Source organism: Myiozetetes cayanensis, unplaced genomic scaffold (genome assembly GCF_022539395.1).
Source record: "Myiozetetes cayanensis isolate MyiCay16 unplaced genomic scaffold, myiCay2020 scf13, whole genome shotgun sequence".
Lineage (NCBI taxonomy): Eukaryota > Metazoa > Chordata > Aves > Passeriformes > Tyrannidae > Myiozetetes > Myiozetetes cayanensis.
This window is the reverse complement of record NW_026086937.1, coordinates 13,567,189-13,585,317: the sequence shown is the minus strand read 5'-3', so window position 1 is coordinate 13,585,317 and position 18,129 is coordinate 13,567,189. Positions and strand designations below refer to the sequence as shown.

The window sequence follows — 18,129 nt, the reverse complement described above, 5'->3', positions numbered from 1 at the left end:
CTGGCCCTGGGCACCTACCTTTGCTCTCTGCAAATCTGTTGTGAAAAAACACCCTGAAGGAGGCAAACCTTCTCCTTCTCCTTCTCCTTCTCCTTCTCCTTCTCCTTCTCCTTCTCCTTCTCCTTCTCCTTCTCCTTCTCCTTCTCCTTCTCCTTCTCCTTCTCCTTCTCCTTCTCCTTCTCCTTCTCCTTCTCCTTCTCCTTCTCCTTCTCCTTCTCCTTCTCCTTCTCCTTCTCCTTCTCCTTCTCCTCCTTCTCCTTCTCCTTCTCCTTCTCCTTTTCTCGTTCTCGTTCTCGTTCTCGTTCTCGTTCTCCTTCTCCTTCTCCTTCTCCTTCTCCTTCTCCTTCTCCTCCTTCTCCTTCTCCTTCTCCTTCTCCTTCTCCTTCTCCTTCTCCTTCTCCTTCTCCTTTCTCCTTCTCCTTTCTCCTCATCCTTCTCATTCTCCTTCTCTCTCTTCTCCCATCCCATCCCAGTGGGAGCAGCCTACCAGTAGGTGCTCCAGACCCTCCCTATCTATCCAGTGCCACATGTCCCGCAACACCCCACTGCCTTGGGCACCTGTTGGGACTACCCGTGGGTGCCTGGGAACCCAAGACAGCTTTCACTTATGTGCCAGGCTTGGAGCTGAGGACCTGTCCCTTGTGACCCCTGCCTGCTCCATCCCTGGAAGATTTCCCCAAAAAGGGTTCAGGCTCAGAGGTGCCTGTCTCTGCTGCTTGGTAGCTGGCTGCCTGTGTGGGAAAGCAAGGAGGGGAAGGGGCCAGGTATGGCTCAGCTGATCCCTGCCTCTGAGGGGAGGAAGCTGGGGGCGGGAGGCAGCCCGGGTTTCCCTCTGGGGGAGAGATGGGCACGTTTCATTTCCACCCAGCCCTTGCAGTGTACGACAGAGAACAAGCTGCTGCTGCGGGGAAGGAAGCACGGAGAGAGCCGGGGCTGGTACAGCACATACAGCACAGCACATCACGCCTGCCTGGGTAGGGGACCCACCACCTCGCTGTGGCTCTAGGTGCTTTGAAGACAACGTGGGGCAGCATGGAGGTGGCCCTGGCTGGCCTCTGTGCCGTCCTGCTCTGCTGCGGGCCCACGCTGGCCTGCTGCCGCAGGGGTAGGTACTGGAGTGTGGTGTGCTTGCTGGCGTGGCCTGTGTCATTTGTTGCTCTTGGAAAATGCCTAAAGGCTAGTCTAACTAACTAAGAATCTGGCATCAAGAAGGCAGAGACCCCAAAGCTTTTGGGTACATGCGGCTGAAACAAAGGACATGGGGATGCTTGAGGCAGAAACGGGATTAACAGCTGGGGAAGGGGACACAGCCCACAGTGCTGACACCAGAGCTGTGTTGTGGCACAGTGACTATAGTTAGGGTTTGGTGGGTTTGCCAGTGCCATGTGGGGTCTGGTGTTTTCTGCTCTGGTTCTTATGGCTTCAGTCTGTGCCCTTGGGCTGCAACTCCTGTTTTGGACTTGACACTGAGGAAGCCAGGGTACTTTCTCTGGGTGAAATTTGGGGAAGAAGGAGAGGTTGAGGGGAAGTGTTGAGTCTTGGCAGAGCAAGTGAAAGCCCTGGTGAAGCTGTGTTCCCCCTTCCTCCCAGCCTGACTCTTTCTTTGGTGGATTCATGTGTTTTCTGTCCTGATGGTGGTTGCAGGGTTGGGCAGATGTTACCTCTGGTGCTGGGAAGATGCAGGGAAAATGTAAACCCAACATCTACTTTCAGATGTCCTCCAAACACTTCATTCATTGTTGGCACCAGCAATGGTAGAAGGCAAAACCCTGAGCCTGCCAAATATTTCCTGTTAAACACAAAACACTGCAAAATTCAAAACCTGCAAATTCAAAATACAAAACACTTAAAAAATTCCATCTCTTAGTGTGCGCGCTGCCACAGCTGGTGCTCCGGTGGGAACTGGGGCACTTCCCTCCCTCCTCCTGTTTGGTCTCATCCCTCATTTCTCATCCCAGTTTTCCATCTGATCTTGTATCTATTTAAGAAATCGTCCAGGTTCATTTTCTGGTTGATGACACTGAGATCATGGTCCTACAGCCTCAGGCCAGAGCTGGAGGGACAGGAGGGACTTTCTGTCTCTGCCTGCAAGCTCTGGGGCTGCTATTGGTGTTGATTTCTGAAAAGGGGAGGTAAATTTCTTAATGACAGAGACTTTTCAAAGCCTTGGTTGTTTGAATCATTTGGACAGGTAACCCATGTGAAAAATGCCTCTTCCCACTTTTTATTGCTCTGAACAGAAATTAATGCAACAACTGCCATGTTCTACTGCATGGGACTGGCTGAACTGGGCCAGTGTGTGCCTGTCCCATGTTTGCAGCATCCCCACTGCCTAGAGGGGTTGAACATACCAGCATAATGGGGAGGGAAATGTGGTGAAGCAGCAGGGCTGGTGCTGAGAGCCAAGAGGCCTGTGGCTGTAGCTGACTGCCCTCTGTGCTGGGAGCAGCCTGGCAAGCCCATCTGGGACCCCCAGGGTGGAGGGCATACAGTTTGGGGACAGGCAGCTGGGAAGGGATGGCACTGTACGCTCCAGGTTGCTCTGTCCTGTTAGGTGGTCTCAGGCTGGAGATAGCAAATACTGTGCCATGGGCAGCCCCTGCCTGCTCTGAGGTCCAAGCATGGTGCAGTGGGCAGAGCCAGAGCATCCCAGCAGGCAGCCAGGCGTGAGATGGGCTGCACCACAAGGCACTGCCCCAACCCAGGACTCAGTCCCTCCGCTCACTTTCAGAGTCGGCATCAGCTGGAGGAAGGATGACTCGGATATTAAAATATAGCATAGATTTTGAAATAGTACAACCTTCAAAGTTTGTTTTCCCTGGTAGAGGTGTTCTGTGCTAATTTTAGGTAGCCCAGAACACAGCTTGCTCTGCTGAAACCACTTCACCGTACAGTTACTAACTCTGAGGGTCCCCTTCTACCCAGCAGGCACACACAGGAGGGAAGAGACATGGACTGATGTACCTCCCTGTGACCCAGAGTGATGAAGTGGACTGGGCTTGCATCCCTGGCTCCTGCACAGGGGGTATAACTGTTTCTGAGATCTGTACCTGCTGTAACCATGTCTGCACCTTGTTTCCTCTCTCCCAAACAGTGACTATCTTCCCATCAGTGTTGAATTTCCATGAAGGCGGCATAGCCACCTTCTCCTGCAATATCTCCATGGAGAGTGACTCTGGCTCAGAGTACAGCCTCAACTGGTACAAGGAGACCAACCTCAGCCAAGCCCAAAAAATAGCTGAGATCAGCCAAAACAACCCCACGATGAAGACGGAGAAATACCGGCTCACCAATCACACTCCTGTCTTCACGATCGAGATCCTGAACCTCCACCAGAATGACTCGGGCTCCTACTACTGTGGACTGATCACCCTCTTTGAACCCAATAAAGTGATGGAGAGCAAACGGTCCGAGCTGATGGTCACAGGTCAGGCTTGGGGCTGAGCTGATGGGTAGCACATTGTAGCTTCAGGGCTTAAGGCAGGCAGTACCCTGCTGGTGGAGGATCTGACATGGGTCAGGAGAGCACAGCTCTGCCCTTTCCCCTCTCCTTTGCATTCAGGGTTGAGGTCCAGGAACACAGGCTGACTTCCCTGTAAACACTGCATCTAGATGTGGTCCTGATGCAGGAGGTCTTCATCCTGCTGGGGCTGTGTCCCCAGTAATGCTGTTGGGAGAAGCAATTCTTACCCATTGATGGAGGTCTGAGACCAGTAGGGAACTGTCTTCATCCTTGAACAGCTCCTTCGGGGACGGGAATTGCGTTTGGGGTGATGACCAGGGCTCAGATGCCTCGAACAGCCAGTGTTGGTGTAGATCCTGACATTGCAAAATCATGCTCTGTGAGGGTCTGATAGTCCTGTGGTGTGTGAGACTGAGATTTTGCAGCAGTGTCTGCCATACCCTTGCTTGACAGCAGAGGGGCTTTGTGGAGCTCAAGCTGGCCTTTTATAAAAAGGAAAAACTCTGCAGAAGTCACTGTCTTCCACAATATCTCTTCCCAGTGCGAGCTGATGTTGTACTGGCCCCAGGATGTGGACATGGAAGGGAGGCCTGGGGAAGCTGTCCTCCATTGGGCTCTGCTGAGCATGGGGTCATGGCACAGGACTGCCTGCAGGTGCAGAATGGAGCCCTGACCCTTTGCACCCCAACTCTCAGAGATGTGGGATCATCTTCACCACCTGCAATGGGAAGGAATGGGACACATCCAAAACATCTCCCATGTCAGCCCTAAATCAGGGCCCCTGGAGGGATGGTGGGGCTGTGGCAGCCTGTCTGGGACTGAGCCTATTCTGAGGATGGTCCCTATGTTCCTCTGTTGCCTTTTACAAGAACTACAGAGATAATTTCCCACTCCTGACCTGCTGTTTTTGAATGGCTCTTGCAGCAGCCCCTGAGATGAATCCAACTGAGGAGCCAGAGATAGAGGAAGGCAACCTCTCAGACCACATCAAGGCCATGCTCCTGGGGATCCTGCTGCTGGCCGGGGTAGTTCTGCTGCTGATCTTTGGCTACCTCACCATCACGTACAGGAGAGGAGGTACAATCCCCCTGGGGGCCATGCAAACCCAGCCTGGGACAGGGATCAGCCAGTTATCTGCAGCTGCTTGGGGTGCATGGCCTGGTTCAACGTGCTAAACTCTGCTGTGACATATCCCTATGGAACGATATCTCAATGCCTAGGGGAGATGGGTGCTTTGAGCCCTGCTTGCCCGCTGTAGAGCCCTCAGACTATGTACAGTGGCTCTACACCACTCGTTGGTGTGGTGCCCCTTGCCCAGGCACCTTTGGAGTGTCTCATTGTCACCCTGCTGCAGCACAGGGCATCACCTCAGCCACTCCACAGGCACCCCAGAGGGTCTCACAGAGGGGCCCCCTGCATTCCATTAATTCAAATTAAACTCTGGACTGTGGGCTGATGTCTCACTTGTCCTTGTAATGCTCAGGGTGTTAGATCCTGAGCAGAGAAGGAAATGGTTGTGATGTCCAGTGCTCTCTAAGACGGGGGGCTGGGTCAGTTCATGCTGTTGTGGTGAACAAGTCTCTTCTAACCAAGTGTGTTACTTTGCAGATGTGCAGAAACCACCAAGTGAAAACATGCCAGCGGTGAGTTTTCCGCCTCTGTCGTCCTGCCGTGCTGCAGGGGAGCACTGTGGCATCGCTGGGGTGAGCAGGGTGCAGCGCCTCCCTTTATCAGCCCTTCACAAGCATCTTACTTCTCCTGTCTTCTCTGCTGCTGCTTGATCTTTTCTGCACAGCTACAACTGCTTTTCTGCACCTGCAGCACAACAGTCCCATCACAAAATCAAAAAAACTGCCCCAGAGGGGATGGGACTCTCTAGTCCAACCCTTCATCAACGCAGAGCTATCTTTGACAGTGGATTGCATTGCTGCAGAAAATGGGAGAATGTTTCCCCCCAATATATTAAACTAAAATATATTTTGCTGCATTTGGTGCCTGTTTTCTTCTGCTTTTTGCCAAGCACCTCCAGGAGGGATCTGTCTCCATCTTCCTTCCTACCCACTAATTTGGTAGCAGTAGGTTCTGCTGCTCTCTCTGTTCTCTGGGCTGAGCAAACCCAGCCCCAGGCTCCTCTCATGCACACTGTGCCATCTTCAAGACCAATAGAGAGGTGGGAAAAGGGCTTCTAACATATCCCTGCCTTCCACTGCACGACAGGGAGAGAACCCAGCCTGCCTGCAGAGGCAGAGAGCTGAGATGCACATGGCTTTGCACTGAACTCAAGGTTCAAGATCTGGTTCCTCTGGGCACATGCTATCCCAGGTCTGTGCATCTTTCTGCTTTGTATCTCTCACCCTCCTGGTATGCCTCAGACCTGATTCTGGCACTTGCTGTAAAAAAGGGGGCTTGTGCTGGGGATGGCAGGTACCTCTGGACGTGGAATCACCACAGTGGGATTTTCTTGCAGAAGGAAGAGAAGCCCCCTGTGGTGTCGGTATCCACTGTGGACTATGGTGTGCTGGAGTTTCAGAGGGATCAGTGCACACACGTGCTCCCTGAGACCCAGCCTGTTGACCAGACGGAATATGCCACCATCATTTTCCCAGAGGAGAAACCCGTCACACCGGAGCGGGGGAAGAAAAGCCAGGACAAGAGAACTCGACAGCTGCACTCACAGCCCTGCTGAGGATCAGGGTCCCTCCTCACCACAGTGTGGGCATGAACAGACTGCCCCGGTCCCTTGCTCCCACTGCAGTTTGCAGTTGGGAAAAATCCAGCATATCAGGACTGAAGCAACAGAGATGCTGCTGCTGGAGTTGATATCCGACAGTCCTGGCCACGGTGTTATTGTGGCTGTGGGATGGGTACCACAGGATGAGGAAGGTCCCTGCTGGGCTCCATGTGCTGCCTCTTCACTCAAGGCAGGGAGAATGGGCTGGGACAAAGCAGTGACACCAACAGGTCTGTCCCAAAGGCAATGTATGTCATGCCTCAGTTTTCTACCTCCACCCAGGGCTCTGTGGAGTGGCCCTGCTGCTTCCCTTCCCCAGGTCTGACCTAACTAGCAAAGCACGACTACTGGAGGTAAAGCTGGAGGCCAGAGCTGGAGTGGATCCTGTGAGATGCTGCTCATGGAAACCCAGGACTGAGAGCTTCTCCTTGCTCAGAACAGAGGCTGCCTTGTGTTCTGCTATTTAAAGAAACCCCTGGGAAGTGGGCAGCTGGTTTTCCTCCTTTCTCCTGGCACTTTCCTTGTCTCCAGGAGTCCCTGCGACCACAGGTTGGAGTTGGATCTGGCCAGGGGGGTGAATAAAGGATTTTGCATGAGGGGAGTTTGTTCACTTGTGATGGCAAGTGCGTGGGCAGGCAAATAACGGCTCTTGCACTGCAGGCGAGAGCTGGGAGGTGGCAGCATCTGTTGTGGTTCCTGGGTCTCTCCGTGAGATATGCAAGCTGCTCTTCCACAAAGCTGCTCTTAATAATTTAAGAGGCTGATGCTCCTTTTCCTCCTGCCCCTGTCTGAGATGGTCACCCAGGCACAGCTGCAAAACCAGGACCGCCCCTTACCATGCTTGTCTTGGGACATTCACCCAGCCCTTGGGGATATGCATGCTTGCTGTGCGTGGGTCTGGCTGCCATCAGCCAGGGCAAAGCTCACAGCAAGGTGCTCAGTGCAGCTTTCTGGCTTCAAACTTCCACTTTCCCTCTTAAAAGAGGTGCCAGGGCTGTGCTGCCTGCCAGAAACCAGAACAGAAAGAAATGACAGCTGCTCAAGAGGGGAGAAACCCCAGTAAGGAGTGGCTTTGAAGGCAGCAGAGACCTACCAGGAGACTGTAAAAACCAGTGAAAACAGAGAAGTCACTTGCATGTCACACTTCAGCAGCACCGTCAGCATATTTCTTCTTCACTTACTTCCAGTAAGCCTCGTGGGACCCAGCCTGGGCACTGCAGGAAGGGGTGAGGCAACCCAGGCATCACAACTTGTCCTCTGTGGGGACTGGAAAGTCCACGAGAAACTTCCAGAGGGGACCAGATGGGATAAACATCCATTTGGAACGCCTTTCATCTTTCCTCAGGGTGGGACAGTGGATATGGTGGCTTCCCTTTGTTCCTGGTGCTGCTGAGGGGTCCCAGTAGCCTCCATGGGCAGCGTTGTAACTCCAAAAACATTCACTCAGGCCAGTGCATGGTTCAGCCCATCGGGCCTCTTTGCCAGTAGCAGCCCTGCTCCTTTGCCCCAGCAGCTCTGTCAGAGATCTGCTGTGGCCGGCAGGGCCCGGAAAACCAAGGTAGGAGGCAGCCACAGTGGGCGAGAAGCGGGAGCTCAGTCAGCAGTTTTGTTTTTGGCTTTCCTGTCAGACACAACACCGGTGAGAGGGTGGGCCAGTGGGCCCTGCTTCATATTTTCCGATCTGCCTCTCAGGCAGCAGAGGTGCCAGATCTTGAGCCCTTCCTGCACCCCCTGGCTGCAGCTATGACTCCTCCAGGAGCAGTTGGGGCTGAGTCCCTTCCTCTCTTGGTAGATTGTGGTCTGCAGCTGACCAGAGACTCCCAAGCTCTCTGGTGGAGTTGGAGGTGTAGCAAACACATCTCCCTCTGACGTCTGGGGTGGGAGAATATCCAGCCTGTGTCAGTGCCTGTTGTGCCCCTCCAATCCCCATCAGCCTTGCTGCAATCCTACCCCATTCAGGGAGCAAGGCTGGGCTCTGGGGATATTTGGAGTGAGTGGTGCAGATGTTCCAGGCTGCCAGACACCATCTTCCATCCCTGTTTGGAGCACAAGGTACTCAACATTGGCAGAGACATGAGCTATGCTCCTGTGCACTGGGCACAGCACTGGCTGTGGTAGCCAGAGCAGGAACACAGCTGGGATGAGCTCCAGGTAGGATGCAGGTTTCAAGCCCCCAGCTGGGCATCTCTAAACCAAAGCAGTGCCTTAAAATGCATGTCAGGCCCCACACCCCAACATCCTGCTTGGGAATGGGGAGTTGAGCGTGTTTGTGTGCAGGAGCTGTTCTTTTGTCTTTCTTTGCAAGCCAGGAGAGCAGACAGGTACAGTTTTAACTTTCCCTCCAGCCTGGTGATGGTAGTTTGGTCTTCCCAGAATTACTGTGCAGGATCTGGAAGAAGCTGTTTTACCTCCTGTCCTGAGAAGTCCTCAGTTCTGGCTTTCCCAACTACACTATCCTACATCCCTCCTTCCACTGCCCCTCCCTCCCTATCACAACCCTCTTGCTTTTGCCCACCACTGCACCCATATCAATTGGCTGCCTGCCATTTGCACTAACTGGCAGGTTTATGCCCCTTTTCTCCACTCCAAGTTAAGGAAAGACTCAAGTAAATTCATTTCCACCTAGGATGCAAAGGTTTGTGTTAGGTTTTTCGAGGGGGCTGAGTTGACAGCTTCAAGTCCTTTGGCTTTCCCTACCCACATCAAGGGGAGACTGGGCTGTGATGGGCCTGGTGTGGTTTTGGCGCACATACTTTCTTCCACAGCTGCTTTGTTGGCTCTGAAGGGCTGTGGGTGGCAGGGTTTCAGTGGTCGTTGGTTTAGGCTGTGGAGGGGAGGTTTGCTGAAGGGTGGTTAGGCAGACCAGACCATCTGGCTCTGGATTTTGACCTTGTTCCCTGCAGCATCACAGCCACTGGGACTAAGCCCTGCACCTTAAAATCACTGGCCACTAACAGAGTAAGAACAGATCTCCAGACTGGTTTTCCATCCCATTCTGGGTAAATGGTGGCTTATATCAGTGCAAGAGGGAAAAGAACAAGGCCCTGAAGAATTAAATAGCACCTGGACCTGACTCTGTGTTCTCAGATGTGTCATCACTGGGAATAACTCCTGAAATGCCAGAGGAGATAGGGTGTAGGTTTGTATCTGCCCACCTCATTCCCCTTGGCATAGTGATGTGAGCGATGGAGAATGCTCTCAGCAACTTCCTTCCCGTTGCACAAAGCTCATAAGTGCACAGCAGCCAAACTGGGGTGTTGTGTGTGTGTGTGTGTCCAAGTTTTTCCATGCTGTATCCCCCCAGAGCAAGCATCCTCAGCCTGTCCATGCACACTCATGTGCAAGCACACGTGAATGCTCATGAACACAGATGTGGAAGCAACTCCCCATGCAAATTTGTGTGCACACGCCCAGATTTGCACAGTTACTGTTACCAAATACACTCACCCCACTGCAGACATGTATCCCCCCAGCCTCTCCATCCATGTGCCAGGGTTTCTCCCGTACTGGGACCTGGGTGCAGCCAAGGGGGTGGCTGTGGGTGCTTAAGCTGTTGCATTTCCTGCACACTTTGATCTGGCAGTCAGAGCAACCGCTTCTGACCGCGGACACCCAGCACTCCCCTGAGAAGTGGCTGTCACCAACGTCAGTGCCAAAACGCTTTGTCAGCTCCCTGAGACCACTTACCAGCTGTGACCTCTTGGAGAGCCTCATCCCTGGTCCCACCCTGGGGTCTTGATGATGGAGAATGGCCAGACCTCTCTGTGAAACGTGAGACTGATCCCTGTCAGCATCTGCAGGAAGTTTGGATGTGTGACTTCATGTGCCTAAGCTATACCAAAGCAAACAAAACCTTCCACGTGAGGCTTGGGAGCCAGCCTGGCTCCTTATACACCCTAGGCTTGATTAAAGGTGGTTGGGAACAACATGTGAACAAGCACCCCTTAAAAAAACCTGTTTCACTTAAAGAAAGCTGAACTTATAAAACACGTATTGAGAAAACTGGGCAGGCAGATGAAGATGGAGAGGCACTTGCAGCAGTGTCTTTGAGGAGAGCTGTGCCATGGAGCAGCAAAGTGCTGTTCCTAAAAAACAGGGCATTGCAGATGCAGGGGTGGGGGGAAGGGGTGGTCAGGACATAGAACAGTAAGGTCATTTTCAGGTGAGCACTGTCTTGATCACTGGGAGGTCTTGGAGATGTGTTTTTGTTTGAAAGAGGTTAGGCTGGAGGTGATGCAGCAGGTATGTGGGTTATTTGGCCCCCGGGTTAATGAGATGGTCTGTGGGTGGCACTGGTCTGTGTGGCACTGTGGTGTGGAAGCATTGCCATGGCCTTGACTTGCTGGGAAAGCAGATGTCAGTCCTGGAAGTGACAGGCTGGGCTAAGCTAGTGGGTGGTGTCACTGATCATGGGAGGGATGGGCTGCTGGGCAGGCTGCCTGGGTCCCTAACTGTGGCTTGCACAGCCCTGGTGTGTCCTGAAGGGTCCAGGCCACAGCATCTCTGTCCTGTCCCACCAAAGGCCTTGCCCTGCCTTTCACCAACCTGCTGTAGCCTTGTAGAATATCTGCATTTCCTCCTGCCGCCCTCGCTTTGCTTTCTCTAGTTTTGCTTTGAGTCGTCTCCAGAGTTTCTTCTCTCTCTTCTTCCCTTTGCTGGGATGTGATACTCGAGGAAGGTGGTGGCAGGCCAAATCCTGACACATGGGGGCTCAGAGGGACAGGCAGGAGTCCTGTGCCTGCCCACTCCACTGCCCCAAGACCAAACCTACTGTCCATGGAACTGGGGCAGAGCCTTGTCGGAGGGTGCTGAGCTCTCTCCTTACGACCATCACAAGGCTCACCTGAAAGTCAGGTATCCCAAATCCATGTGGACTGATACCTGTCCACATCTTCACATCCTGCTCCGTTAAATCTCTCCCCATCCTCAGCATCCCTTTCATCCCAGAAGTCCTAGGTGATGAGGCAATCACCTCTCTAAAATTTGGCTTGGGCATACCCCCATTTCCAGAGGACCTGATACTCCTTGCCTAAAATTCACTCTGGGATAAGTGGACCCTTCTTCTCCAAGGGTTTGCATGTGGAGGCAATCCAACCTGGAAGGGAACCTGCAGCTATTGCTTGTCCCTAGAGGTGGTGGGTTTCACCACAACAGGGTGACAACCACTCGACATCAGCAGTGGCAAGGTCAGAGGGGGATCGAGGCACAGAGAGCTGGCATGGAGCTGTGTCCCAGAAGGATATGGATGCCCAATTACCCATCTGCTTCAAGGAGAGGAAAAAAGAGGATCCGTGAAACTCTAGATGAGTCAGCCTACCTTGGTACCCAGAAAAACTCTGGAACAAATTAGTAAGACCACCAAGCGGTAACACTGACAGGGCAATGCTGTGGCTGAGATAACGCATTTAGCAGGAACATGTGTCAAACCAACCTTGTCTTCTCTTCATTAGGGCGACAGGCTGGCTACCGCAGGGAAAGCAGGAGTGGTGCTATCTTTGTGCTGCCTTATGTGACATTCTCATAAGCAAATTAGGGAAATGGGAAATTCTGCCACTGTGGGTGAATGGCTTCCCAAGGAGCTATATCCCATGAGCAGTTATCAATAGCTCACGAGAGCAGATACATCAAACTAGTTTTCTGTGGAAGCATGGCTCACATGAAGGCAAGATGCTCTTGAGGGAGGGTGTAGGGCCTATTTGAGGGGAGGGTTGGAAAACAAATTCACCCTGATGATCTGGAGAAAATGTCCTGAAAGAATGACTGATGAAAAAGAATCGGGTGTGTTCAGTGCACGAAAAGATGATGGAAGTCTTCAGAGTGAGAAAAAGCCCCAGCACAGAGCAAGTAGTTTAAGGTTCTGCCCTGTTGCTCAGATGTCAGTCCATCTGTCCTGAAAACCTTGCCATGCCCATGAACTCATCATCTCCACTGCTGAGGGGATGTCCCTCTCTGCAGTCCTGCCTGGGGACCGGGATTGAATGTCCCTTTCTGCCCCTCCTAGGGACTGCTGGCAAGATGGAGCCACCTGTGTACGGAGTGACCCATCCCAAAAGAAGGAATGGATGTCCCAGCAAGGATGGGGTGCACATGGACCAACAAGAGTCCTCGTGGGCCTGGGCTGGAGGCCTGTGGGACAGGGAGGCTGACACACACTGAGAGACGAAGAGGAGGAGAAAGAGCTTTGGGAAACCTTCCAGCTTCCGCAGGGGCTGCTCACCCAGGGGTGGGAGCTGAAATAAAAAATAATTTCAGGCTGTGTGAAAGCAGCGGGGAAATTACCACACAGGCTGCACCTTGTGTGCTTCCTTCACACATTCCATGGAGGATGCATGACCAGCATGCTGGGATGGAGAGAACTGTCAGGGTCTGTCTCCAGCAAGGGTTGCCAGCCTAGTGGGGTCATTCTGTGTCCAGGACAGGGCTCATCCCTGCTCTCTGCTGAGGCTGGGCTGCTCCCTGTGGCAGCAGCTTTGGTTTCCAAGCAGGTGCTGGTAAGCAGCAAGGTGCTTGGGCAGAGCTGGGAGGTGTGTGTGAAATAGAACAGGACGTCAAAGCAGTTTCGTCTCTGAGGGTGGTTCTGGGAAAGTCCCTTTAGTAAAAGCAAGTCAAAAGCTTTAATAGAGGGACCAGCACCCAGCTCTGTCTCAGAGATGACTGTGAGGGCTCGGCACATCGTGAGTTGTGATTTGAGTTGTGTTGCCATGACGTATCAGGGGACTGGTTTCCATCACAGCTTAGTTTTGGAGACAGGGACCCATCCCTGTGTGAGGAGTGTCACTGGATTCCCACTGAACACTGTGTCTGAGGGGCAGCATTTTGGTCCCTGGAGTGGGAAATATGGGGAACGGTGCCTGTCCCATTAGGAGCATCCCTCTGCCCTGTGGCAGCAGTCTTGGGGAGGAAGAGCCGTGCTGAAAGAACAGACCCTGCAGATGAAGTGATCAGTGTGTTTGGGGTTGAACACAGGCAGCTCTGCCTGCGTTTTTCTTGCATTCAAACCCCCACAGAGTAAATCTTGGACAATAACACATAGGGGTCCAAGGGGGCAGGAAGATGCTGCAGGGTGGGGGCCCCATCCTGGTACCCTGCTGCTGCTGGGTCCCTATGTCATAGTGGGCCATGATACCCACTGTAGGCCAGCCTTGATGTTGCTTAGCTCCCACTTTCTGCACTACAAGATTTGCAGCCCTGGAGACTCCTCTGTGGCAGGATGCATGAAGGAGTCTTCTATAGTGAACCTATACAAATGGGGTCCACTGGGAAAGGAGTGAGAGGAGGCCAAGGAGATCTGCTACTTCCTCTCTTCCTCCCATGCACCAGCCCTGAGCCAGGGATGTTCTCTGGTCCCCACCTGTGAGCATTGAAAAGGCTGGTGGGATGACTCTTCCTTTTCTGTCCTGCTTGTAGTTCGCTGCCCCAGCGCAAGCATGACCTCATGTACCCATAGTGGGGCTCTTGGGAAGGGGGTGACTCAGGTCTCATCCACAGGTTAGGGCTTTCTACCTCTTCATAAGGATCATGAAGACCTTGGCTCCTCTGCTTCCAAGAATGCTCTTTCCTTTCTCCTAGTCCTGCTACAGATGATAGCATCAAGGGGTAACTAAGAGTGGAAGGATCTCAAAACAGGAAAGAACCTCAAAGCTGAAGATGTGGTCTGCCCTGGGACCTTGTTATGTCCCTCTGCTCTCATAGGACCGGCAGCACACACCGTGAAGGTGTTGGAGGGCTCTTAGTACAAACGACTTTTCCTTCCAGCAGCAAAGATCAGAGGCTCCCTGCCAACCTGTGGTTGTTGGGACTTTTTCTGCTTGAGTTGGCTAGAAGTTGATAAAAATAGCCCATGGTTAGTGGCAGCTATTGAGAGAGATAAGGTTACCTGGAGCGTTATCAGCTGTTGAGTCCTGTGTGGGTTTCACTTCCATTATTCCTAAGCTAGGCACAATCTCTGTCAGTTCACGCCACTGCCACAACAGTAATGGGCACGGGCAGCCTGGCAGGGGGTTTTGTTTCCAACCTCTCTGCCTATGGACAGAGCAGCATCGTGACAGCATGGCTCTGCAGGGTCAGGGGTTCACGTGTGGATCTTGATGAAACCCACCTGTCCTTGCTTTGGGGGACGTTTTACCTGGCCAGGACCTGGTGCAGTGTCAGCAGGGACTGTTGACCCAGAGATCAGGAGGGGGCGGTGCTGCTCTCATGGGAGCAAAGGTTCCCCTCTTCAAGCACAAAGGCATTGTACGAAGAGGAAAAGCTTGGGGAAAACACAGTCGCACGTGTGTATTAGCCCTTAGAAGCCACAAGCTTGACCTGCAAGCATGGTCACTGCCTCTTCCACAGCTCCAGGTGGAACTAGGATGAGCTGGCAGGACATTTTCAAAGAGAAGCTTGCAGAAATGTATGTAACAGAGCAGTGGACACTTCAGGAGGATGACACCCTGCAGGCGCAGGCCCTCAGTCCTGGCTGGAAGGAGTTTGTGCAGCGCCGTGCTCTTGGCAGGTAGGGGACTGCTGACTTGGTCCCCGTCGGAGCGGGAAAAAGGTTGATGTGCTGCCATGTGGATCTTTTCCTTTTTCAAAGTTTGCTTGTAGGAAACAGGTTTTGACACAAAAGGGGCAGTTTGGAGGTGGGCGAGGCTGGAAGGGGTTTTTCCGTTTTTGTTCAAAGCTTAGTGGGCTATTGCCAAACAGGAAAGCATGATAATTGGAGGGGAGAAGAGTGCAGTAGCCTTCACAGGGCCAAAGGGCAGCTGGTATTTGGCCAGAAATTTCTCCATGTTGGTGTCAAGATGCAAGAGCTCCTCCAGTAAGCAGGGATAGTTACACCACACTAGAGCCAAATCTTCTGGGTTTGGACCCAGAGGATGAGGACAGTGAGACCCACTGTCTGCCAAGATGTGGGGTGATGCCACAGCAGCCCCAGCACCTGCACCAGGCAATGAGATTTCAGAGCAGAGAGAGGCTGTGGCTCTGCATTGTTGATGAGAAGCCCCATCCCAAACATTTCCACCCTCAGACATCCTGCTCAGGTGGCAGCAAATGGAGACCTTTGTTGCCAGTCCCAATTGTGCAAGATGAAGAGCTGTGGGTTGCACACTGTTAGATTCCTCAAGATCCTCCCCTGTGCAGCAGCCTCCACCCACACCTTCCTTCTATTTTGCTTTTTTTTTTTTTTTTATCTTATCCAGTCTTGGGCTTGATGTTGGCTTTCTGCTGAGCTGTGATGAGCTGGCATGGGTGAGGGGCTGGGATTCCAAATAAGGGCCTGATGTTTCCCACCCCAAGGACCCCTGCTCTTGGCAGTGGAGGAAGGATCCCAGCAGACAGCCTGGCTGCTAAGATCATTAATGCTGGGGCCAGGCCTCAGCTCACATCTGTGGTGAACTCCCCAGCTTAGCATCATTTTGTTAGGGGAAGGACAGTTCAATGTAAAGCTTGCAGGAGCCATGGCTTCCCTGGTCCCTACTGGCTGAGTGGGAAGCTTCTAGCTCAGTATGGGGAGCCTGGGATGAGTTGGTCTCATCTGTGCTCTGACAGGTTTCAGTGTTCCCAGTGCTGTCATAAGTGGACTTCGGCCAAAGTGCTCATCCTGTTCCACATGTGCTGGTGCCCAGGCTGGGGCACCGTATGGATGCGAGTCTTTCGCCAGGAATGCAGGCGCTGCCGCAACCCCCAGCTGGAGTATCCTGAGTTCAGCCTGGAGACTATGGAGAGGATTCTGCACAATCTGGTGGTGAAGATCCTCCAGTATTTCTACAAGAAGCTTGTCCGGTCCTCTGACCTTCTGGAAGTTGTGGTGGATACACCAGTGAAGGGGCCACACGACAGTGCCCACTGCGAGGCCTGCAGGCTCGGCATTTGCAACAAGTCATGGCAGGCCCCGGCATCGGATGCCCGGAAAGACTTGACAGATGTGTGTCAATACGCAGCATGTGATGACAGGAAGAGCTTGTTAGATGCATATAGGTCCCTGAAATGCCAGCGCTCAGGGCCCCACAGAGCCTCAACCCATCGCCCCTCACCCTGCAATAGCAACTTCCTCTGGAAACGCTACTGCTGCATTGGCAGCTCTTTGCTCTTTGTTTTGGCAATGATCATCTTCTTCGTGGTTTATTTCACCAGGATGTAGTGGGACCTGGAGGTTGCAAAGAGGAGCTGAGGTGATTGCCCAGGGAGCTGATGGAGTGCCTGGAAAATTGGGTGCCCAAGGTCAGCCCTCACTTATGGCTCAGCTAGGCTTTCCTGGTTTCTGGGGGCATGGGAACACATAAGAATGCCTCAGCCAGGCACCTTGACCCAAAGCCTCAGGGAAGGTGGTGGGTGTGATGCTTTCTTATGGAATATATTCTGTATGAAGATGACTCTCAACTACTCTGTGCAAAGGATGAGGTTTATTACTTGCAAGAATAAAACAAGCAGCCTAAAGATGCATTTGTGCTTTTTAATTTCTCTAAAGGCTTTTCTAAGTGTGTGTGAGTAGCTTGGAGAGAAGGTGGTGCTGCTTTTATTCACTGTCTGAGCTCAGCTTCCAGGGAGGCACATCCTTAGGCTCCCCTGCCTTTGGCCCTGATGTTTGCTTTTTCTGCTGGTGTAAGATTTCCCAGTATTTTCACATATGCAACCTGAAAACTATTGGTTAAAAACAAATGTACATAACAAGAAAACCCTGTGTGATCCATGGGAAGTGTGGATTTGGTTTCTTGAGTGTTCCATCCTGCTTGCCCCACCAACTTCCCCCCTTCCCCAACCCCTTGTCTCCTCCGCAGCCTCAGCAGCCCTGGCCATAGAGCCACCAGATGGAGCTGCAGGTCTCCGGCACTGCACTGGGAAGAACTGGGACCAGTGAGCCGACAGCACTGGGACGGGAGAGCATTCCCTAGGTGGGGGATGCCCTCCCTCCTATTTCTGTGATCAGTTGTTTCCCTGTAGCATGGTTCCCCTAAAGTCTGTCCTACGTGGGAATGGAACTGGTCTGTGGATGAGTGGCTCTGCTGGGGAGGAAGAGGAGGCTGATCTCGAAGCCTGGACCAACTCCCCTCCTGTGATGGGAGCTGTCCGCCCTCTCCCCGCCGGCGTTATGTCATGAAGCAGAGACATGGCCAAGTTTCTTTCTGCCATTGCCAATAGCCCTCTTCTTTCCATGCTGAGGTTTTCCCAGCCCCAGTCATCAAGTCTGGCTGTCTGCAGCCTCCCCAACCACACAACCGCTGAGGGGCTACTCCCTTGCCTGTGCCTGAGAAGCCAACTCTCGTGGAGACTACATCCCTATGGGGGTCCTTATTTTCTTGCTTGAGTGTCTCTGCTCTTTCACAAGGGCAGACTCATCCCTTACTCCTCTGCAAGTCTTCTGCACACCCCCTGCGCTCCCCATCCACAGCCTCATGTAAATATGCTGCTTTTGTCTTGATGCACTCCTTGCCTCTGCCTACTTGCCTGCCTGTCTCCTCATGCTGTTTGAGCATGCCCTCTCCATCATGCAGCCCCTTCACCCCTCCCCAAAACTCAGAGCCACCTGAGCATGTGTAGGTTTCTTAGCCATGGTCTCATTTTTGGGGTCCTTTTCAGGAAACCCCTTTCCAACATGCAGCTGTGCCCATCTCCCACTTGTTTCTTAGCAAACTGTCCTCAAACTGTTTCTTTCTGTGGCTCTTGGCACTTTTGGAGTACAGAGCAAGTCCTCCCAGCTCGGTGCAGCCCCAAGGTTGGTGAGCAGCGGCCAGGCCCCCAGCTAGCATGGGAACAGTGGAAGGTGGCTGAGGGAAGAAGGATGCTCTCTCTCTGTAGGTCCTGGGTGTCCCCCCCCAGTCTGTTTAAGACTGGGCTCTGCTGTAGCCAACTCTCAGCTCACGCCTGGTGCTCACATGCAGCCAGGGGCAGTAAAACCTCTTCAGGGATGTTTTTCTGGCTTTTCACCACAGCCAGACTGATAAATTGCTGT

At 52.8% G+C, this 18,129-nt stretch overlaps 2 protein-coding genes across 2 annotated transcripts; both read left to right on the top strand.

Moving 5' to 3' along the window:
• Nucleotides 1-1,002: 1,002 nt before the first annotated feature.
• On the top strand, nt 1,003-6,149 carry PDCD1 (programmed cell death 1). The gene is made up of 5 exons (XM_050308428.1): nt 1,003-1,105; nt 3,095-3,427; nt 4,388-4,540; nt 5,072-5,106; nt 5,931-6,149. Exons 1-5 carry the CDS (start codon nt 1,033-1,035, stop codon nt 6,147-6,149), a joined length of 813 nt encoding a protein of 270 aa, XP_050164385.1. The 5' UTR covers nt 1,003-1,032.
• An 8,399-nt stretch (nt 6,150-14,548) lies between these two features.
• LOC126636345 (receptor-transporting protein 3-like) lies at nt 14,549-16,320 on the top strand. Its single transcript, XM_050308433.1, has 2 exons — nt 14,549-14,691; nt 15,729-16,320. Exons 1-2 carry the CDS (start codon nt 14,549-14,551, stop codon nt 16,318-16,320), a joined length of 735 nt encoding a protein of 244 aa, XP_050164390.1.
• The last annotated feature ends 1,809 nt before the right edge of the window (nt 16,321-18,129 follow it).

Coding starts and splice junctions, on each gene's coding strand:
- PDCD1 (XM_050308428.1), top strand. CDS start 1,033: ATGGAGGTGGCCCTGGCTGGCCTCTGTGCCGTCCTGCTCTGCTGCGGG. Junction 1,106..3,094: donor GCTGGCCTGCTGCCGCAGGG/GTAGGTACTGGA, acceptor TCTCCCAAACAG/TGACTATCTTCCCATCAGTG. Junction 5,107..5,930: donor CAAGTGAAAACATGCCAGCG/GTGAGTTTTCCG, acceptor ATTTTCTTGCAG/AAGGAAGAGAAGCCCCCTGT.
- LOC126636345 (XM_050308433.1), top strand. CDS start 14,549: ATGAGCTGGCAGGACATTTTCAAAGAGAAGCTTGCAGAAATGTATGTA. Junction 14,692..15,728: donor CAGCGCCGTGCTCTTGGCAG/GTAGGGGACTGC, acceptor GTGCTCTGACAG/GTTTCAGTGTTCCCAGTGCT.